This window comes from Salvelinus sp. IW2-2015, linkage group LG28, assembly GCF_002910315.2.
Source record: "Salvelinus sp. IW2-2015 linkage group LG28, ASM291031v2, whole genome shotgun sequence".
Lineage (NCBI taxonomy): Eukaryota > Metazoa > Chordata > Actinopteri > Salmoniformes > Salmonidae > Salvelinus > Salvelinus sp. IW2-2015.
The window spans coordinates 19,916,005-19,936,670 of record NC_036868.1 but is presented as its reverse complement, the minus strand read 5'-3'; the positions used below and the strand labels follow the sequence as shown (position 1 = coordinate 19,936,670).

General features: G+C 42.2%; 1 protein-coding gene and 1 long non-coding RNA gene across 4 annotated transcripts in view; both read right to left on the bottom strand.

Annotated features, from left to right (window-relative positions):
• LOC139023248 (uncharacterized) overlaps window positions 1–20,666 on the bottom strand; it is a 288,962-nt gene that overhangs the window by 13,460 nt on the left and 254,836 nt on the right. The window lies entirely within an intron of this gene.
• Window positions 1–20,666, bottom strand: part of btbd7 (BTB (POZ) domain containing 7) — a 123,820-nt gene that overhangs the window by 13,460 nt on the left and 89,694 nt on the right. For all 3 annotated transcript variants that reach the window (XM_070435975.1, XM_023973775.2, XM_023973777.2), the window contains 2 exons: window positions 5,213–5,421; window positions 650–725 (listed from right to left, as the gene is read on the bottom strand). In XM_070435975.1, coding sequence (XP_070292076.1) covers window positions 650–725; window positions 5,213–5,421 — 285 coding nt within the window. The remainder of the gene's footprint in view (window positions 1–649; window positions 726–5,212; window positions 5,422–20,666) is intronic.

Sequence of the window (20,666 nt, the reverse complement as noted above, 5' to 3'; positions counted from 1 at the left end):
GTAGTACACTAGTTTTGACCAGGGCCAATAAGGCTCTAGTCAAAAGTAGTGCACTACGTAGGGAATAGGGTGCCATTTGGACTGCCTATGGCTGGTTAGACCGAGTCATGCCAACCTAAGTCCCGTCCAGCCCTACTCAGCCAAGTCTCCCTGGGCTTAGTTATTACTGCACTTAAACTGGATGAGGGCATAAATCACTGGCCCAGAGCAGTTTGTCAGGGGAGGTGTGTGTGCTGTCTCTTATACACATCTAGATGTGTATAAGAGACAGGTGTGTGTGTGTGTGTGTGTGTGTGTGTGTGTGTGTGTGTGTGTGTGTGTGTGTGTGTGTGTGTGTGTGTGTGTGTGTGTGTGGTATAGAATGAGCGAGTGAGAGACAGAAAGAGGGGTAGAGAAATAAGGAGAGAAGGAAAGAGCTTGATTGCAGAAGTTGCCCCGTAACTACAGACTTAGGATCAGAATAAACCCTTACTTTCAAACCTAACTGTAACCATTAGGGCTTGGGGGATGAAACAATATCTGAGCCTGTATCTGTGGTTGTGGTTATCTTCCACCTACTCCAAAGGAAGAGAGGGGAGAAGAGAGAGAAGGGCCAAAGGGAGAGGGAGGGAAGAAGAGGGGGAGGGAGAAAGAGGGAGGGGTCTCTCACCTCGGTCGGCCATCCTCTTGATAAGCTGGTGCTCTCCCCATTTGATGAGGTACTTGAGGATGTCCTGCTCGCTGGCCTGTATACCGAGACAATAATTAGAAGCCATGGGAGATGAGGCGTTTATTCACATCGTACCATAACGTTTGGCAACGAAAACAAACGTTTCTTATTGGCAAAGTTAAGGAAGATGACCCACTAAGTCTTGTCCGCTTGAACTCTACCTGTAATGTCATGTGTTTTGGATCTGTAGAAAAATGAATGAGAGTCAAGCTGCCTCTCGTTGTGGACCAGGAAAGTTACCAGGATGTGAGCTCCCTGTGTTTGTTCTAAATCCTCTTTGGGAATTAAATACATTCGTTCTGGACTAAAAAACAAGCACAGAATGCCAGGTCCAGTCCTCCCGTGTCTGCTGCTTTGAGTGAAGCGTTTCAGCTTTGATGTGGGTGAAAGAGGGCAAAGGGTTTGTCTTTGATGCCATGACTTGATAATTGTCCAAACCATTGCTGTGCGTTGGCATGCACCATGTGTATTTATGTACTATGAGATTATGCATGTATTTTTTTGTCATGTGTGAAAGTGAGAGAATTCAAGTATAAACTAGCCTGTGTGTGTGCATGTCTCAGAAAATGTGTAATGCCTTATTATGTATACTTGCCCGTGTGCGTCTCTCCGCGTATGCATTCCTCTGTGTGTGTGTGTGTCTTCATGTATGCTTGAGATTCTTCTCCTGCATGTTTCTGAATGTAACACTGAGCCAGGAACCCCTGTGGCGGACACTAATCTGCTCATCATAGACCATTTGGGCTGGGGATTTGACAATGTTAGATGCCGGAAGCTCTCCCAGCACCAGTCAAGGATGCTGCTCCGAGGCCTGGCAGGTCCCTACACAGCCTGGGGTGTATTCACTAGGAACCAAGCGGAAGCAAACGGGACGAAACGGGGCGGTACCTACCCTAATTTGTCCAATAGAAACTCACATTTTTCTTGAAAAGTGCTTGGTGAAGGTTTGCTACGGTCAGGTGTGCACTAATAAATACACCCCAGCTTAATCTTCTTCACACGAACAGCCTAGTCTTCCATGGGTGACATGACATTATCCTCTAAAAGCACCCAGGCTCACAGCGCACACAAAAAACACMGCACTACCTGCAGAGCTGTCTGTAGGCTAGCCTACATCTCAAAACGTCTCGTCTGTGAATGTGGGAATGTGGAAATGTGTTGCATTGCGGTTACTTGGCACTCTGCTTGTGTGCGTTCAGAAGACTGAAATGCCACCCAAGGTCCTCATAAACTGGTCTGGTCTTCAAACAGTTAGCCTATTTCTATGCCACAAAGAGCCCTCATAAAACAGCCTTGTCTAACTGCACACGACCACTAACCAGTCCTAATATCATCTATCATCATCAACTTCTACAAGCAAATCCCCCCTCATATCCAGTCTATTTCCAAAGAGCTCAAAAGCATATATATTTCCCAGCAATGAAGCAGAAGCCCGTCAGATACTCATTAAGCCCTAAACACCTACAGTATAATACAGAGTGTAATGGTCACCACAGACACGAGCTCAATCATGATACACTGGCACTAGTAAGAGATAAGAGGGAGAAGAGCGAGCGAGAGAAAGGGGGAGGTGGAAGGAAGGAAGTGAGTGTTCTGAAGGACCATGCCAATTCCACCAACTCCCCAATTACCCTCTGGGCACACCCCCTCTCCTGCCAACTCACCATACCCGTCTCCTCTCTGATAATGACCTTTCCGCCCGCTTCAACTATAGACCCATTTCCCGGCTGTGTCATTAAAAGTTTGAATCAGAAAGCAGTTTGAATCAGAAAAAAGATTTGTTTACATGGGAGTGGATACAGAATCCTCGAACATGGCGTTAGCTTGTAAACAAAAAATGTCTCTATATTAGCATCAGTTTCTCACTCCAGTCTAGGRAGGGTGTCCAATCAAAAACGCATCTTTTGACCAAGGAGTAAAATGTTAATCGTCAATTGTGTAGATACTCCTCTAAGAAAACCAATGGTCTAAACCTCATATCTTTATCATATTCCGTTAAAAAGCTACAGGACTTTTTACCCTTGTAGGATGGCCAAGATTAGGGTAACTAAATCAATGGAGGCCAGAGAAAAAAAGTGGTACAAAAAGGAACGCCAGAAATGATGAGTCAGCTAGGCTGGATGCTGTGCTAGAATTAAGGCTCACCGTTGAACTCGTCATCGTTCTTCTCGAATCCAGAGGACATAATACAATATAGAGGTAAGATGGATATTGATTTTGAGACATATGTAGTATTTTCATATTTAAAGTATATGCTTTTATTATTAATGCGAAATTCCTGTTATATTTCCGAAGACTTCAGAAAAACAAGTGTATCGCTGAAATGCCAACCGAGCCCTGAGCGTACCACAAGCTTTTTATTTTCTAAGCCTTTTACGTTTAAATCAGCTCGTGTCATGTTCATTTAGCTGTTTTATTATCGGACGTATTAGGTTACGAAATCCAACTTTTCAGATATAATGTCAATACAGTATGTTTGAGAAAGACTCCACTGAACGATTCAGAACATGAATCATTTGTCTTGGTAAAATGTATTTTATAACATAAGGAAGTGAAATTTCATTCCGAAAGCATGTTTTCACCCACTCTGGGCAGTGGGTGGACACCCTATCCAGTGTTGTTCAGGGTTTGTGGTGGCATAGGGCAGCCCATTTCCTTTCTTTTTCATTGTGTTGTGCATGCCTGAGTTAAAGTGCCTTTTCATGTGTTTGAAGATTGTATAATGCTAATTTCCTAGCCTTTGTATTTATTGCCAAATGGATTTCATATATGACGCTACCATTTTCCCTTAGTAGAATTCCTTTGTTGGCTGAATATATCCTGAGTTCCTTAGTTATCAGTGATGTCATTTATTTCTGTTAGCCTGTTAAGTTATACCCTTTACATTTGGAATGGCTAGAGTCAGTGGTCTGTGCAAATGGTGGACATGTGCAAATTATTCTGGTAACAACAAACAGGGACATTTAGAATCACAGAGCAATGCTTAGTGTTGCAAATTCCCCTAACTTTCCCAAGATTCCCAGGTTTTCAAAAAATCCCAGTTGGGAGATTTCCAGAATCAGGAGGTAATAAGCAGGAAATCCAGTAATTCTACAACCCGGGATTTCTGGAAAACCTGGTAATTTTAGAAAATGTATTGGAATTTTGCAATCCTAGCAATGCTTCTGTGCATTTTTCTAAGACCGAATTTCCACTAAGGACGTAGTAAGCCGAGAGAGAGGAGCTCGGCAAACAGAACATGAACAGGGCCGGCCTTAAATTGAGAAAAGCTCAATATTATGCAACTGCTCAGCGATATCACAACACAATTGACCAATCAAGGCGCTATATAGCTTCCAGGCTGCACTGGATTGGCTATCGATACCCTCATGTCGATCCAATATCGGCGAATCAAGCATTTCATCAGTTCTAATGGGCAAGTACTTTAGGCAACTGAAAGCCCAAACTTTTCTTCAATGAGTTATCTTCAATTCATGAATTCAAGTTTTTCAATTTCTTTCACTGACTGACGAACTGAAATGGATTCGTTCACGACAGCCATGTTTTACTGATGACTGTATAAGTGAGTGTGTGCGGGTGTGCACTTGTGTCTGGTGCAGTTTTTCCAAACTCTTTAATAAAGCATATAGTGGCTATTTGCATATCACAACATATCTGGGTGATTGGTGCATTTCTGTGTTAAAGTGAATTTAAACTTAGCCACTGTTAGTGGGTTCAATGTAAAAAATTACATTATATGATGCACAGTACATCCATTCATTGTCTTTAATTGTCATGGTATGTTTAAAATGTTAAATGTTTGGTCGACAAGAGCCAGTGTGAATTTGAACCCCATTCTATTTATTTGCCATTGTAATTCTATTTGCAAGAATACAATTACATTTGAATATGATATCACAATGAAAAAGAGCAGCTTTAGTAGAATTTAAAATGTTAGAATGTTTTGTTACTAGGCACCAATGTTGTTTGGAACATTTGGTGGCAACAGTCTGGAACAGGGACAACAGTATCTCCTGCAAGAGCATCGGATTCAACCAACAATGGTAAAAATAAAAGTGCATTCTTACCAGGATTTGGTTTATTGCTTATTTTCCTGTTCTTCTCAAAATTCCAGGTCTATACTTATGAACACTTGTTTAAACTCTTTCTCGAAAATGCTATTTTCTAGCTTTCCCATGAGATAACGTGGCACACTTAGCCACTATGCTAACACGACCAGCATGATTATTTCCTGAAACAAATTCCGCACCAGCCAATTAAAGACTCTAGGCGGTATAGGCCTAGCCACCAACCAATAGAATTTCTTAAAATAGGTAAACTTGGCCACCAGAGGGATGTTGTAAACCAAATTCAAGGTCTAGTTAGTTCCGCTTGGTTTGTAACAAGTGTGCCAATATATATATGACATGCATGATGCATCCTAAACTGGCCTACTAACGCTAGACAAAGCGAGTGAGTGCACACGTATGCATGTGTGTGTGCATGCATCTGCCTGCCTCTCACCTGCAAATAGTCTGACTGGATGGCAGCCACCAGGTGTTCCTTGCCCAGTTCGTAGAGCACGTCAGAGGTCATGACCTGGCTGAACTCCTCACACAGGAAGTGCATGGCCTGCCGGTGGACCCACTTTGAGCCGTAGGGCTGCGAGCTCCACTTCAGGATGGTTACCACCGTGTCCAGAGAGATGCTCTCCACCACAATGTCCTCGCAACCTGGAGACAAAAGGACAGGTGGGGGTTTATGAGGACATAAAAGAGCAAAAATGTTAACATTTTTAAGGTTTTGCTTTCCATGACTGCAATATCTTAGTACTACACTTCACTGTCCCTGAACTGAATAAAATCGTCTGGTAACTGAATTGAATGTAATGCAAAGTCTAAAGCCAAGGATGCAACTGTCATATATAACATAGACCTTGAGTACTGCAAATGTTAGCACGAGAGTGAGAGAAAGAAAGAGGAATTGAGTTACAGTGGGACCAAAAATACATACGCATACTAACGACATTATAAATATTGATAGGAATGTATATCTGAGAAGAATTAAATAGTACAGTGGGGATCAATTAATAATTCACTCGATTGCACACACTGCTGTAGGGTAGTAGTGTTCCACACACAAAGCAATCAATCAATCTCAGAATATAATCTGAAAGTTACTAGTTCTCAAAAATCAATGTTTACATTTTAGTGATTTAGCAGAAGCTCTTATTAGCAGTTAGTGCATTCATCTTAAGATAGCTAGGTGGGACAACCACCTTTCAACCAACCGCTTTCAACAAAGTCAGAGCTAGGAAGGGTGTTAGCTCACGAAAGTCTTATTTTTTCCTCTCCAACACCATCCCTCATCTCGCTTTCCACCCTGACTTTGTTTAGTAACCTTTGTGTCAAAGTGTACGTACGGGTGTGTATACAAGTCATTTTTGCAGTTCATCTAACACCGTAAATCAACAAAAAAACAGACAATGACACGCTACAGAAAACATTTTAAAACGATTTGCAATGGAAAGTGAAAGTGTGTGTTTCTTATTGGACAAGTCAAGATAGTCCCTCCCTGTTCCAGTTTGTTTTGTTCCATCAGGTGCCAAATGAACACAACCCAGACCATTTTCTGTCAACATCTAAGGTGTTACACACATTGAGCCATGCGTCACACATCATTTCAGAGACTGACAGAGCTCATAAAGCTCTGTGGCATGCATAGGACACAACAAATCAGTCACACATCAACTGACTTCTTGGTGATCTAGGAGGTTGCTCAGAGCTGTATGCTATTTAAGCAAATTGAACCATTAGTCTAATGTTCACTGTTGCTAAAAATATGAATGACAGTCCTACTGAGATCTGTGGTGGAGATTAGCAAACTAGCATGTCTCCTTGGTGACTAGGTCCTGCGGTGCGTCAGCGCAAATGCTAGTTGATCATGCAAACGTGCTGGTCTTATTAGCTTAGTCTGTAGACTTGGACACAACCTGTTCGGCTGCTGACACGCTCGTGGCTGTGCACTCTGGTGTTGCTGATGTGGTGGGACCGCACTGTTCTTAAATGTCAGCTCAGCGAGCTGGCCCCGAGGCTGGGTATGACATAAGTCATGCAAGGTCAGCGCTCTTTGCCGTTCCACAAACTTGCTCTAGAGTTTCTAGTGTGCTCCTAGCACTTATTTTAGGGTGTTCACCCATAAATAGATTTCATTAAATGTTTATGAAAATATGTTAATTCAATAGAGATGGTGTATTTCTGAGTTTTTCCCTTTAAATCAACATTCAAAAAGCCATTCGCACATCTGAGCTCTTTTTTGCGGGTGCAMAGTAACAGTTGAATAAGATGAGAAAAAACAAGAACCCCCCCTTAAATCACCATAGAAACAGCCCTTGTCAATGTTGATTGACCGGGCTTGGAGGAATAGAAAGCCACGGATATGGAGATGGTATCAAGTTTATTTTGATTGGTCCAAAGCACAAAAACGTCTCCAAATGTTACCACCTCCCAACGCAGAAACATGGAAGAGATACAACCAAGCTGTGCAGTAAAAATGAACAACGGTCACAACAAACTAACGTTCTTATGTAATACTGTTAAGTACAAGCATATTAAGGTTATAATATTGTAGAGAACAATCTAATAATAAATTGTGTGAATAATAATGACAGTTTCTTTAGCCTATGTTTAGACAATTTAGTAGCACCCTCTTGAATTTACCGGTATTTCACTACATTCTAGAGCAGTGAGTGAACGCCCTACTTCTTGTTAGGCGTCTGTGGTAAAGGACCCACAGCAAAATTACTGAGATATTAATGGAATGATCCAGTGCAGGTCCACTGCTGCCTGATACATTGCATTATTAGCCCTCTTAAGTTACACAAAGTTCCTATAAGGTTAATTAAAGTATCAGTACTTTGCAACTCCTTAAATGTTACCCTAAGAAATGTCACCGATTTTCTATATCATTCCTTAACTAAAGAGCAACTGTACATTACKATTTTTTTACACTGAAAATCATTCCTAAACAAGCTTGTGGCTCTATTCTTAAAAACGTAAATCAGTATTTTTCTCCCACTCCTCTCCAAAACAGACGCCCACTACTATCATGGCTGCTGGATCAATACTTAAACTTTACTCTTGTCATATATCACTGCAGGCCAGAAGAAAAAAAATCACACAACTGTAAAACAAATAAATGATGTTGGAGAGTTTTTATTTAGCTCTTTCTTTGTTTATAAAGGGACGGGGGAGCAACGAGAGCATGTGGCGTTGAGGCAGTAAAACGCTAAGCCATATTGCTGATATCAGAGAACTAAATGTAAATGTCACTTTAGTGATGGGGTTGTGGAGCGCCCCGCAGAAAGCTGGCTTACGCTTCTCTGCTCTCCTGAGGAGGGCTGTGGATGAGGAGCGCTAGCTTGGGTTTCTAATACAGTAGCTTGTTGTCCAGTCCATCCAACTTCAAACGGAGTATTTCAGCAGTGAAGAGCCTGTGTATTGTTTGATTATAGATGAACTCAGATGACCTGGAACAATTGGACCTGAGAAGTCTTCAATTCCATATCTTAATTGTCCCAGTATGGAAAATCATTGTGCAGCCAGGACTTCACAAAAATACTACATGTACTGTATACACCAACTATTCACATTTGGAAAAAAAATCTTTCTTCACCATCGACAAGAAATTTCAGTGATAGTTACCGGTTTTCTTTTCTCCATTTGAAAATGGCTCCATGGCCTTGAAAACACCTTTTGCTCACCAGAAACTGAGGCCTGAAATGTGAAGCAGCAGCAACACCCCTGGCCCCTGCAGTGTTTATGATAGGAATTGAAGATGTACCAAAAGATTATTGCGGGCATCAACCAACTGAAATGTGACTACAGCCTGATTTCAAGGTAGAGATTAGAAGGAAAGATACGCGATGGGGTCTGATAGTGACTCGCACAAGAAGTCTCCCTGTCTCTTAGACAGACACACACACACACCTCACAGGCGTGTAGAACACATATGCTGTTAATCCCATTATGTTCACTCCTTCGTTTTCATCAGCATGACGAAGCAAATGAACTGATCTCACTTCAAGCTGTGTATTCCAGATTTATAACAGCTGTTGATAGAGCCAAAACGGTGTATCCTACCCTTATAGAAAGCTCAAAGCGTCAACACTGACTTCCCGGGAAAACTTTTTTCAATCACAAGGCAAGAAGGTTTTCATTTTTTCACCTGTGGTCAGTCAGTGTAAATAGATAAAAATGACAACTGCGGCTATTCTGTGTTGAGTGGTAAACAAAATGATAATTTGAAACGGGTCCTCCTATATCCTTAATTTTMAGTTATTTATGCAACTTTCGTTGTGATACAAACCTTAGAATGTATTAGAACTCAAAACATATAGACTAAGGCTGCATGATGTGACTAACGATAATTAGAAAAACCTGCATGAATGGCATGCTCTGCTGAGATTCTTGTGCAGGCTGCACACACTTCAGTCTCTCATTCACAATTTGACAAGCGCTTGATAACATTCTCACCCATCAGACTATTCTCAACTTAACCTGGTCTATACATATAGCCTACTAATATAGACCTGCTAAAGCTGCCCCAGTCAACAGTAAGTACTGTTATTTTGAAGTGGAAACATCTAGGAGCAACAACGGCTCAGCTGTGAAGGGGTAAGCCACACAAGATCACAGAACGGGACCGTCCTAAGTTTCAACACTCACTATCTAGTTCCAAACTACCCCTGGTAGCAACGTCAGCAGAATAACTCTTGGTCGGGAGCTTCATGAAATGGTTTTCCATTGCCGAGCAGCAGCACAAGCCTAAGATCACCATGCTCAATGCCAAGCGTCAGCTGGACTGTTGTAAAGCTCGCCGCCATTGGAATCTGGAGCAGTGGAAACCATCTGGCAGTCCGATGGACAAATATGGGTTTGGCAGATGCCAGACCAACGCTACCTGCCCGAATGCATAGTGCCAACTATAAAGTTTGGTGAAGGAGGAATAATGGTCTGGGGCTGTTTCCCATGGTTTGGGCTAGGCCCCTTAGTTCCAGTGGAGGGAAATCTTAACGCTACAGCATACAATGACATTCTAGATGATTCTGCACTTCCAACTTTGTGGCAACAGTTTTCCTGTTTAAGCATGACAATGCCCCCGTTCACAAAGCGAGGACAAATACAGAAATGGTTTGTCGAGAACGGTGTGTAATAACTTGACTGGCCTACATAGAGCCCTGACCTTAACCCCATCGACAACCTTTGGGATGAATTGGAACACCGACTGGGAGCCAGGCCTAATCGCCCAATATCATTACCCGACCTCTCTAATGCTCGTGGCTGAATTGAAGAAAGGCCCCACAGCAGTGTTCCAACATCTAGTGAAAAGCTTTCCCAGAAGTGTGGAAGCTGTCACAGCAGCAAAGGGGAGACCAACTCCATATTAATGCCCATGACATTGGAATGAGGTATTCAACGAACAGGTGTCCACATACTTTTGGTCATGTAGTGTACAGTGCATTTGAAAGTATTCAGACCCCTTGAGTTTCCACATTTTSTTATTAACTTATTCTAGAATGGATTCAATTGTTTTCCTCATCAATCTACACACAATACCCCATAGTGACAAAGCAAAACATTTTATTTTTTTGTGCAAATGTATTAAAAATAAACAAAAATACCTTATTTACATAAGTATTCAGACCCTTTGCTATGAGACTCAAAATTGAGCTCAGGTGCATCCTGTTTCCATTGATCATCCTTCAGAAGTTTCTAGAACTTGACTGGAGTCCACCTGTGGTAAATTAAATTGATTGGACAAGATTTGGAAAGGCACACACCTGTCTACAGTGGTTCGTCCTTTAAAAGTTGCAGCGTACTGCGGCACAGCTTGCATGGTGCCGCAGAATTCTATGGCACGCTAGAATTCTATGGAACGCTAAGTGTGAACCACTGGTACCATTAATGCTAGTTAGAGCTAGTTTTGACCACCAGAGGGCATCTTTGAGAAGCATTTGATAGCCTCCAATAGTGGCTGTACTAGAGAATGTAGGCACGCGGGAGACCGGGGTTCAATTCCCTGACGGGGAGGAAGGAGTAGGTAAATAAGAATTTGTTCTTAACTGATTCCATGTCTGTTATTTCATAGTTGGGATGTCTTCACTATTATTGTACAATGTAAAAAAAAAAAATGAAAAAAATAAAGAAAAACCCTGATATGAGTAGGTATGTCCAAACTTGACTGGTACTTGCTTAATTAATTTGATTAATATTATGGTGTTTCTATTCCAAGAAAAAATGAAAAACCCTCGGTTTCCGTTAGGATGGAATGGAAAATATGGRGCTGTACAACGTGACGCTCGGGAGTACAGTATTGGGCTATTTAGCTAAAGAATCCCCGTGTCGTGCGGGCACGTGGGAGACCGGGGTTCAATTCCCTGATGATGAGGAAGGAGTAGGCTGTCCTTGTAAATAAGAATTTCTTCTTAACTGACTTGTCTAGTTAAATAAAGGTTACACTAAGAGCATAACATTTCTACACCATAATTGTAATCTAACCAATACCCAAACGGAGATTCAGTGAAAATAAAAATCTCATTGATTTATAAAGAGTCCACATGCTTGTCTCAGAGCAGCGTGAAATAGTGCTAAAATAGTTGTAGGCTTTTGCTTCAAATGCTATTGCTTCTAACTTCAATATGCTCTTTCAATAAATGAAGACCTACACCGCATTACTCACTAGTGAGACTCATGTCGCTTACGGTAGGCCTACAGTATATCGGAAAATATGACGTGATTCTCCGCCAATAATTACATAGAGGATATTTCTGTAATTCAGTGATATTTATTCCCATAGTAATTCGTTATGGATCCTTAACTAAATAAACATTGGCATTTTGAAAGAGTATTTTTATCATTATTTTATTAACGAAAGCATAAAATGCCATTAGTTACATTGTTTTAGTTTGAACGTACAGACTGGCACAAAGAACAGCGGGAACGTTTCCCTAGTCAGCGCCATTATTAGTGCAATGACCTTTAAAGTGTTACCAGTGTGGCTGGGTGGGGGTCCTCCCCTCTCCCCCTTCCTCCTCCTCCCTTCCCCATGGGCTAGGTCGGTCTTCTGTGCGTGGCTCTGCGGCCCATACCGTGCCCCCTGCTCTTGTGCCTTGAACCTTGCGCTCTTTCTTTGGATACAGCTGGATAACTGCAAAGCAATCCCATTCGGGAGCCATGACCAATATATGTTGTCCTGCTAATAACAGGGTTAATAATATATCTGTGAGAATATCCAACAGGCTTTTATATAATTCTAAATAAATACTAATCACTTTGTTAAAAAAAATAACAATATTTTGGTGATTTTGTTTTCAAATAAAGTAAAATGAGCGAGAAAAAGGCCATCCTTTAAATTGTTACTAATTTGTCAATAAAGCCAGTTTGTTATTTAGAATTATTTATTTCAATTTTTAGGAGGGAGAGAAACCAAAAACCTACAATCATCTCATGGGTCTCCCAGTCGAGGGCGGCACAGGTATTGAACCAGCATCTGTAGCAACACAGCTTGTACTGCTATGCAGTGTGCTGCAGGTGCCACTCAGGTGCTGCATAACGTGACCGGTCGGGAGTGACCTAAAGTATTACAGTAAGAGCAAAACAAACCTAACAAAAAAAACCTTAGTGTAACAACAGTTTTAGTAAGAAATACTGAAGTTGTGCACAAATATTTGTTTCTATTTAGGTTTATGTCGCCCATTCATTGTCAGTGAGAGACACAGTAGGACCAAAAAGCATAATCAGTGCTCTAACTCCCCCTTACGCTGGTGTGGAGCAATGAAGTGGTGATGCAGGGTACCGTACTAAACCACAAATTACCTCTAAGTCCCGCAGCATAATCACAAAACTTTTAGTGGAGCAACCACTGTATATAAGGTCCCACAGTTGAGAGTGCATGTCAAAGCAAAAAACAAGCCATGAGGTCAAAGGAATTGTCCGTACAGCTCCGAGACAGGATTGTGTCGAGGCACAGATCTGGGGAAGGGTAACAATGTCTGCAGCAATTAAGGTTCCCTAGAACACAGTGGCATCCATCATTCTTAAATGGAAGAAGTTTGGAACCAACAAGACTCTTCCTAGAGCTGGCCGCCCGGCCAAACAGAGCAATCGTGGGAGAAGGGCCTTGGTCAGGGAGGTGACCAAGAAACCAATAGACACGCTGACAGAGCTCTAGAGTTCCTCTGTGGAGATGGGAGAACCTTCCTGAAGGACAACCATCTCTGCAGCACCCCACCAATCAGGCCTTTATGGTAGATTGGCCAGACGGAAGCCACTCCTCAGTAAGAGGCAGATGACAGCACGCTAGGAGCTTGTCTAAAGGCACCTAAAGGACACTCAGAGCATGAGAAACAAGATTCTCTGGTCTGATGAAACCAAGATTGAATTATTTGGCTTGAATGGCAAGCGTCACGTCTGGTGGAAACCTGGCACCATCCCTACGTTGGAGCATGGTGGCAGCATCATGCTGTGTGGATGCTTTTCCGCAGCAGGGAGACTAGTCAGGATTGAGGGAAAGATGAATGGAGCAAAGTACAGAAATAACCTTGATGAAAACCTGCTCCAGAACACTCAGGACCTCAGACTAGGGTGAAGGTTCCCCTCCCAACATGTCAACGACCCTAAGCACACAGCCAAGACAACACAGGAGTGGCTTAGGGACCAGTCTCAATGTCCTTGAGTGGCCCAGCCAGAGCCTGGACTTGAACCCAATCCAACATCTCTGGAGAGTCCTGAAAAAAGATGTGCAGCGATGCTCCCCAACCAATCTGACAGAGCTTGAGAGGATCTGAGTTAGAGTAAAGGGTATGAATACTTAAGCAAATGTTATATATTTTTTTATTTTAATACATTTGCAAAAATGTCTAAAAAACTGTTTTTGCTCAGTCATTGTGGGGTATTGTGTGTAGATTGATATACAGTTGAAGTCGGAAGTTACATACACCTCAGCCAAATACATTTAAACTCAGTTTTTCACAATTACTGACATTTAATCCTAGTAAAAATTCCCTGTCTTCGGTCAGTTAGGATCACCACTTTATTTTAAGAATATGAAATGTCAGAATAATAGTAGAGAATGATTCATTTCAGCTTTTATTTCTTTCATCATATTCCCAGTGGGTCAGAAGTTTACATACACTCAATTAGTATATAGTAGCAAGCTTCCCACAACAAGTTGGGTGAATTTTGGCCCATTCCTCCTGACAGAGCTGGTGTAACTGAGTCAGGTTTGTAGGCTTCCTTGCTCACACACGCTTTTTCTGCCCACAAATGTTCTTTAGGATTGAGGTCAGGGCTTTGCGATGGCCACTCCAATACCTTGACTTTGTTGTCCTTAACTTTGGAAGTATGTTTGGGGTCATTGTCCATTTGGAAGACCCATTTGCGACCAAGCTTTAAATTCCTGACTGATGTCTTGAGATGTTGCTTCAATACATCCACAAAAGTTTCTACCTCATGATGCCATCTATTTTGTGAAGTGCACCAGTCCCTCCTGCAGCAAAGCACCCCCACAACATGATGCTGCCACCCCGTGCTTCGCGGTTGGTATAGTGTTCTTCGGCTTGCAAGCCTCCCCCRTTTTCATCCAAACATAACAAATGGTCATTATGGCCAAACAGTTCTATTTTTGTTTCATCAGACCAGAGGACATTTCTCCAAAAAGTATGATCTTTGTTCCCATGTGCAGTTGCAAACCATAGTCTGGCTTTTTTATGGCGGTTTGGAGCAGTGGCTTCTTCCTTGCTGAGCGGCCTTTCAGGTTATGTCGACATCGGACTCATTTTACTGTGGATATAGATACTTTTGTACCTGTTTCCTCCAGCATCTTCACAAGGTCCTTTGCTGTTGTGCTGGGATTGATTTGCACTTTTCACACCAAAGGACGTTCATCTCTAGGAGACAGAACGCGTCTCCTTCCTGAGCGGTATGACGGCTGTGTGGTCCCATGGTGTTTATACTTGCATACTATTGTTTGTACAGATGAACGTGGTACCTTCAGGCGTTTGGAAATTGCTCCCAAGGATGAAACAGACTTGTGGAGGTCTACAATTTGTTTTCTGAGGTCTTGGCTAATTTCTTTAGATTTTACCATGTCAAGCAAAGAGGCACTGCGTTTGAAGGTAGGCATTGAAATACATCCACAGGTACACCTCCAATTGACTCAAATTATTTCAATTAGCCTATCAGAAGTTTCTGACGCCATGACATCATTTTCTGGAATTTTCTAAGCTATTTAAAGGCAAAGTCAACTTAGTGTATGTAAACTTCTGACCCACTGGAATTGTYATACAGTTAATTATAAGTAAAATAATCTGTCTGTAAACTATTTTTTGAAAAATGACTTGTGTCAAGCACAAAGTAAATGTCCTAACCGACTTTACACAAATGTATTGTTAACAAACTATAGTTTTGGCATTGTTGAAAAACGAGTTTTTCAACAAATATATATATATATATATATTAAATCAATTTTAGAATAAGGCTGTAATGTAACAAAATGTGGAAAAAGTCATGGGGTCTGAATACTTTCTGAATGCACCATATGTGTGACATTTGTTTTGATTTAGAATGGGCCATTATCATGCACCTGTCAGAACACTCTGACATCATTTGCATTGATGTCAAAGTGATTAGAGGGACAATATAACACAGAGTAGCAGGCCATTAGCGACTGGCGGTTAGCAAGTTTGGTAGGCTACTAATGACCATTAGTGGCATAACAGTGCAGTTTTGGAGAAGCCCAAAAGCCTGGAATTTGACTGCGGTCATGACTCTTGATTGCCGGTATGGCGGTAATATGGTCACCGTAACAGCCCTACCCCTACCACCAAGCCTAGCTATCAAAAACTATTAGCTACAGTTCTCAAATACAGAAGTGCATAAACGTTATACAGTATAATCTYCATTATACAGAGCCAGGTTGCAAGCTAAACAAATAATGTAGGCTATGCGTCACATAATTAACATTGCCAGCTAACGTTAGCTAAACCAGCCATCTGGATTATATTACAATTTAAGCGAATTATTGCAAAACAAACCAGGCCTTGTTTTATCCTATAACGCAAATCATTACAATCATTACATGGGATATAGTTAAGCAAAAGGCGCCTTAAGACGTTAGCTTAATTCAGAGTGACAAAAACATTGCACTGCTATTAAGATCTTTACTGTAGGAGCATTTGGCTACACAAGATAATTCTGTTTACATCTGACGGCTGGGAGATTGGTGACTCGAGGAAGGCTCGCCGCGACCTCCGGAGGTAGCGTTCGAGACGTGACCAGTTCGCAAGTTTAGATTACAGTATAAGGTCTAGCCGAGGGTATTGTTTCAGGCACTCTCTCGTAGTGAGAATAGGGCATCAGTCCCTGCTCACATTAGTTCAACACAGTAGGGGGGGGGGGTTATCTTCTTGTCTCCTCTTGTTTCCCCCTTTCATCGAAAATGATTGGTCACTGGTAGATAGAATTTGAAAACCAAAATATTATTCAAAAACCATGGGGTCAAATATACTCTCACCTTATGAGAGTATGTAAATAGTTTCAATGAAAATAAAAAATATCTGTTCATCTAAGTGATAACTAATGTCTCCTACCTACAGCAACACTGTCCTGGTTCACAATGAGGCACTTGTTCAATCCCTCCCCTTGACACCAATATGAAATTCTCTACAAAGGAAGACCTGCAGCAAGGTCATCCCATGTAAAATACAGCAGGACAGATGTACCGGGCTCATTTTACACATTGGTAAACATATGGAAAAGCAAAGTGGGCATAGAAAATATGAGGAAAGGGTGCGGGGAGGGCTGGAAGTGTGGAGGTAGCAGGTGTTGAAGCCCAATCATGGATACATCCATCAGGCCATGAACAAGTGAAGCTCTCTAATTAACTAACTTGCACCCTGGAGCCAGAGATACTGTAGGCAGGCAAGGGAAAATAGGGAGGTAGGGATGGGGGGTTTGATGGAAACACCTTTAGAGAACAGGGAAAAGGAAAATGTAATGGGGAGAAGTGAGCAGAGAAGGAGAAAACAAGGGCAGAGGGAGGAGAGGTAAAAAAAGAAGGTTGATGTAGACAAATGATAAGGGTGTGTACTGTAGGTAGATAAGTCAGGAATGAGAAATGAATTTGAGAGGGGGAAAGGGCAAGAGATGGAGATATGATAACATGAGGAATAACTAAGGTAAAGGGAAAAGGTGGGAGGGCGAGAGAGATAGCATAGTCCTGAGGGAGAGAGGACACAGAGGTCAAATCTGGATATCAGAGACAAAGGTCTCATTGCACTCAGTTTAGCTGATAGCGCCCCTCAGGAAACCAGAGCTTAAACCACACAAACACTGAATTAAGAGGCTGGGTGTAACTTAAGGAAGCTAGAGTTGTGATATGTAATCAATACCATGATAGTATGGATGGCCACCTACTGTCATCTCTTTTCAATGGTATATCATCACAGGAGGTCTGATGCATGGTTTGATTATTGAAGCTTTGGAGAGTCCTGACAAATGAAGTGTACCTTTCAATGTAAAGATTCTTTATTAACATTTATCATTTATCACATTTATTTATCATTATTAACATTCTTTACAATGTGGGTACAAAACTGTATGAACCTCCATCCAAATTTCTTGTAAGGTAAAAATTGCCCAGAAGGAAAGGATGAGGCTTGTAAAATCCAAGTTCTGAATCTTGGTAATCTTTTCTTGCTGACAGCACCACCAACCCAACCCCTAAGAGAAGCCAGAGAGCACTCTGGTTTGGTGGGGTTCATGGATTATTCAAGTTCTCACACTTACTCATTTTGGGGCCCTATGCCAAAACAAACATTTGTTCTAAAGCAATCTGAACTAATGAGAGGCTGCAATTGCACGCGGGGCTGCCTACCCACTTGTGCATCTTCCCCCATGTTGCCATTTTAAAGCAAGTTTGCGGCAATTCTATAAATTTTGCCATGGGGCGGAGTGGAAAATTTGCTGTTTTAAAGCTAATTTCCTGACATTCTACACATTTTTCCATAGGGTGGAGAGACATGTTTGCAGGTTTTAATATGATATCTGAGGGAGACTGACTAACAGAATCAGAGGCGTGCCCCGACTGGTAATTCGACCATGATTACTAAGTTTAGATAGCTAGCCACTAGACTAATTTACCAATCTAAAACATTTTAGCTGACATGGGTTAATTGAGTGATCAGTGACTGACATAACGAGAGAAAAACTGCTGATGCACAATCACATTTCTACTATTCTAACATGCACTAAAAAGCATCAAGCCTTTATGTTTTTGAGTGCCAAGATGCATTCAAAAACGGAAACCTCGGAAGTAGTCGCGATTCCCTCCCTGCCCCTCTCCCTCGAGAAGTAATGCATTTTTAAGGTGCCGAGMACCCAGGCGGCGAGGAGGTAGTGTGGCAAAAGAAAAATGTATCTGCTTTGTGTCTCCGTGGCGATGTGACAGCGTCTGGGCCCGCCGGCGCTGCTTCTCATTTGCACTACTGACCCACCAGCTCGGCCGGCTGAAGGGTGCCACTTAACGTTATCCTCACGAGCTCAACTCAGGCAAGAGACAGCAACCGAGGAGACCACTTGTTTATTTATTCATTCTCCCCTGTTTTCCAATTGACAATTCCCCCTACTCTCTCTTTGTACAGTGCAGTTTGTTCCCGTTCTTCTGCATTCGAGGCATGGCCTTGTTGTGTAGATTTTTCGAAGACGACACCTTTGAACAGTCCGGGGTTTTCCACCATTTTTGTTTGTAGGCCAATGGAAAATATGCTTCTTCCAAAACAGGAGCACGGAAATGAAGAGAGACCAACATAAGCATCTACTGTAGAGGAAGTCTGCTCAGAGCCTCAAAGGGTATTTATTTTCTTTTCTCTCTGGTGCAATTTGTTTACCATCATTTGCCTATCTATTAATCAATTCTGCAATTTATTCATGTCACCGATTGGCCAGACATTCCACTCTCCTGGGGCCTCATTTATAAACATTGAGTACATACAAAATATACTCCAAAACTTGCACGTGCAGTTTTAACGCAAAAGCTGGCATTTATAAATATTGAAGTTGGCATGAGAATGTGCTAACCTCCACACAAACTTCAGACCATGTGTACGTAAAGGACGTCACACTGCTTGCTTTGCGAGGACCACTTCCTCCTGATACGGCTCCTTCAGAGGCTCAAACCCTGGACTTCAGCCTTGCTAGTACACATGACCAGGCCTCAAATGTCCCAGCAGCATCGATGGCCGTAATGCCCTCTAAAAAACGGTCAAAGTGGCCGCTGTGCTCTTGGGCTGAATATACACTTAACAAAAAATTTAAACGCAACATGTAAAGTGTTAGTCCGATGTTTCATGAGCTGAAATAAGTTTATTTCTCTCAAATTCTTCACCTGTGAGATCGTCTGAGACCAGCCACCCAGAAAGCTGATGAAACTGAGTTTTTGCACAACCGAAGAATTCTGCAAAAACGGTCAGAAACACTCTCAGGGAAGCTCATCTACATACTTGTTATCCTCACCAGGGTCTAGACTGGACTGCAGTTTGGCGTCGTAACCGACTTCAGCGGGAAAATGCTAACCTTCGATGGCCACTGGCACGCTGGAGAAGTGTGCTCTGCACGGATGAACCCTGGTTTCAACTGTACCAGGCAGAAGGCAGTAGCCATTTATTTTATTTTTACAGGGACAGTGCACATTAATCGACGTTTCAGTAAAAGTGCCGGTTTTAGCCAGCCAGCTAATTTTCAACCATAGTCCCTGGGCAGGTTATTAAAAACAATTACAATATAGACGATCATTGAGCAGTGAGCACACGCAGAGCAACATAGGACAAGCAAGACGTAGCATACAGACAGAGCAACTTGGAACAAAAAGCAGCAAGACAAAATTCATAAAAGCAACAAAGTGTTTCCACACCTCACAAGCTACAGACAACATGGAAAGCGGCAATACACAGCTAGGGATTATGTTCACAAATCTGATTGACCTTTAGCCACGTCTTCATGAATTTTGTGAAAGTGTGATATGTGGTGCAGTTGTGTGTGTCTGATGGCAGTGTATTCCAGACATGGGAAGCTCTCACAGAGAAAGTGGATTTACTAAAGGTGCTTTTCCTTAAGGGAACTATATATATCCAAGATGGCGTAGCAGTCGGACGTGTGTTTGTCTTGTCTTGTCCCGTGTAAATAGTCCTCGTATTTTTCGTATACATTTCGTATATATTTTAATTTCACTTTCCATCTAGGAACTGAATATACATTCCTACATTCCGCCTCACCCAATGTGGTACGGACCTGCTATTTTTTATACTTTAGAACCGTAACCCCAATCAGAAGCTAGCCAGATAACTAGCTACTAGCTAGTAGTCAGTTAGCCACTGCTGCGGTCTTCACCCTTAACTCGGACCACAACCAGCTTCAGCTCGGGCCAATACCTGCCAGTCTGCAAGCGCGATATCAACCCAGAGCATATAGGACTGCTTTTTCTCTACACATCACCGGATTCCTGACGCAAGCTCTGGACAATTACACCGTATCATCACAGCTAGCTAGCTGCAACCGAGTGGTCACTACTGGCTAACACCTCTGTCCCGAAGCAAGCACCAGTTAGCCTTGAGCTAGCCTCGAGCTAGGCCATCTGCCGGCTAGCCGAAGAGGTCACCAGCGAATTCTTGGGCTACAATACCTCTTTTGCCAATTGGACTGACCTTTTTTTGCCGACACAGAGCCCTGCCAATCCATCACAACTGGTCTAAATCAGCTACAAGCTAATTTAGCCATTTTTTCGCCTGCTAGTAGCTTTTACCTTCTGCACAGACACCAGCCCTGTTATTAGCCTGGATATTACTCACCAATTTACCAGCATCGGACTGTCTCTCGACAACAACGCCGGATTCCTGCCGTAATCCCTGAGCCACTACTTCTGA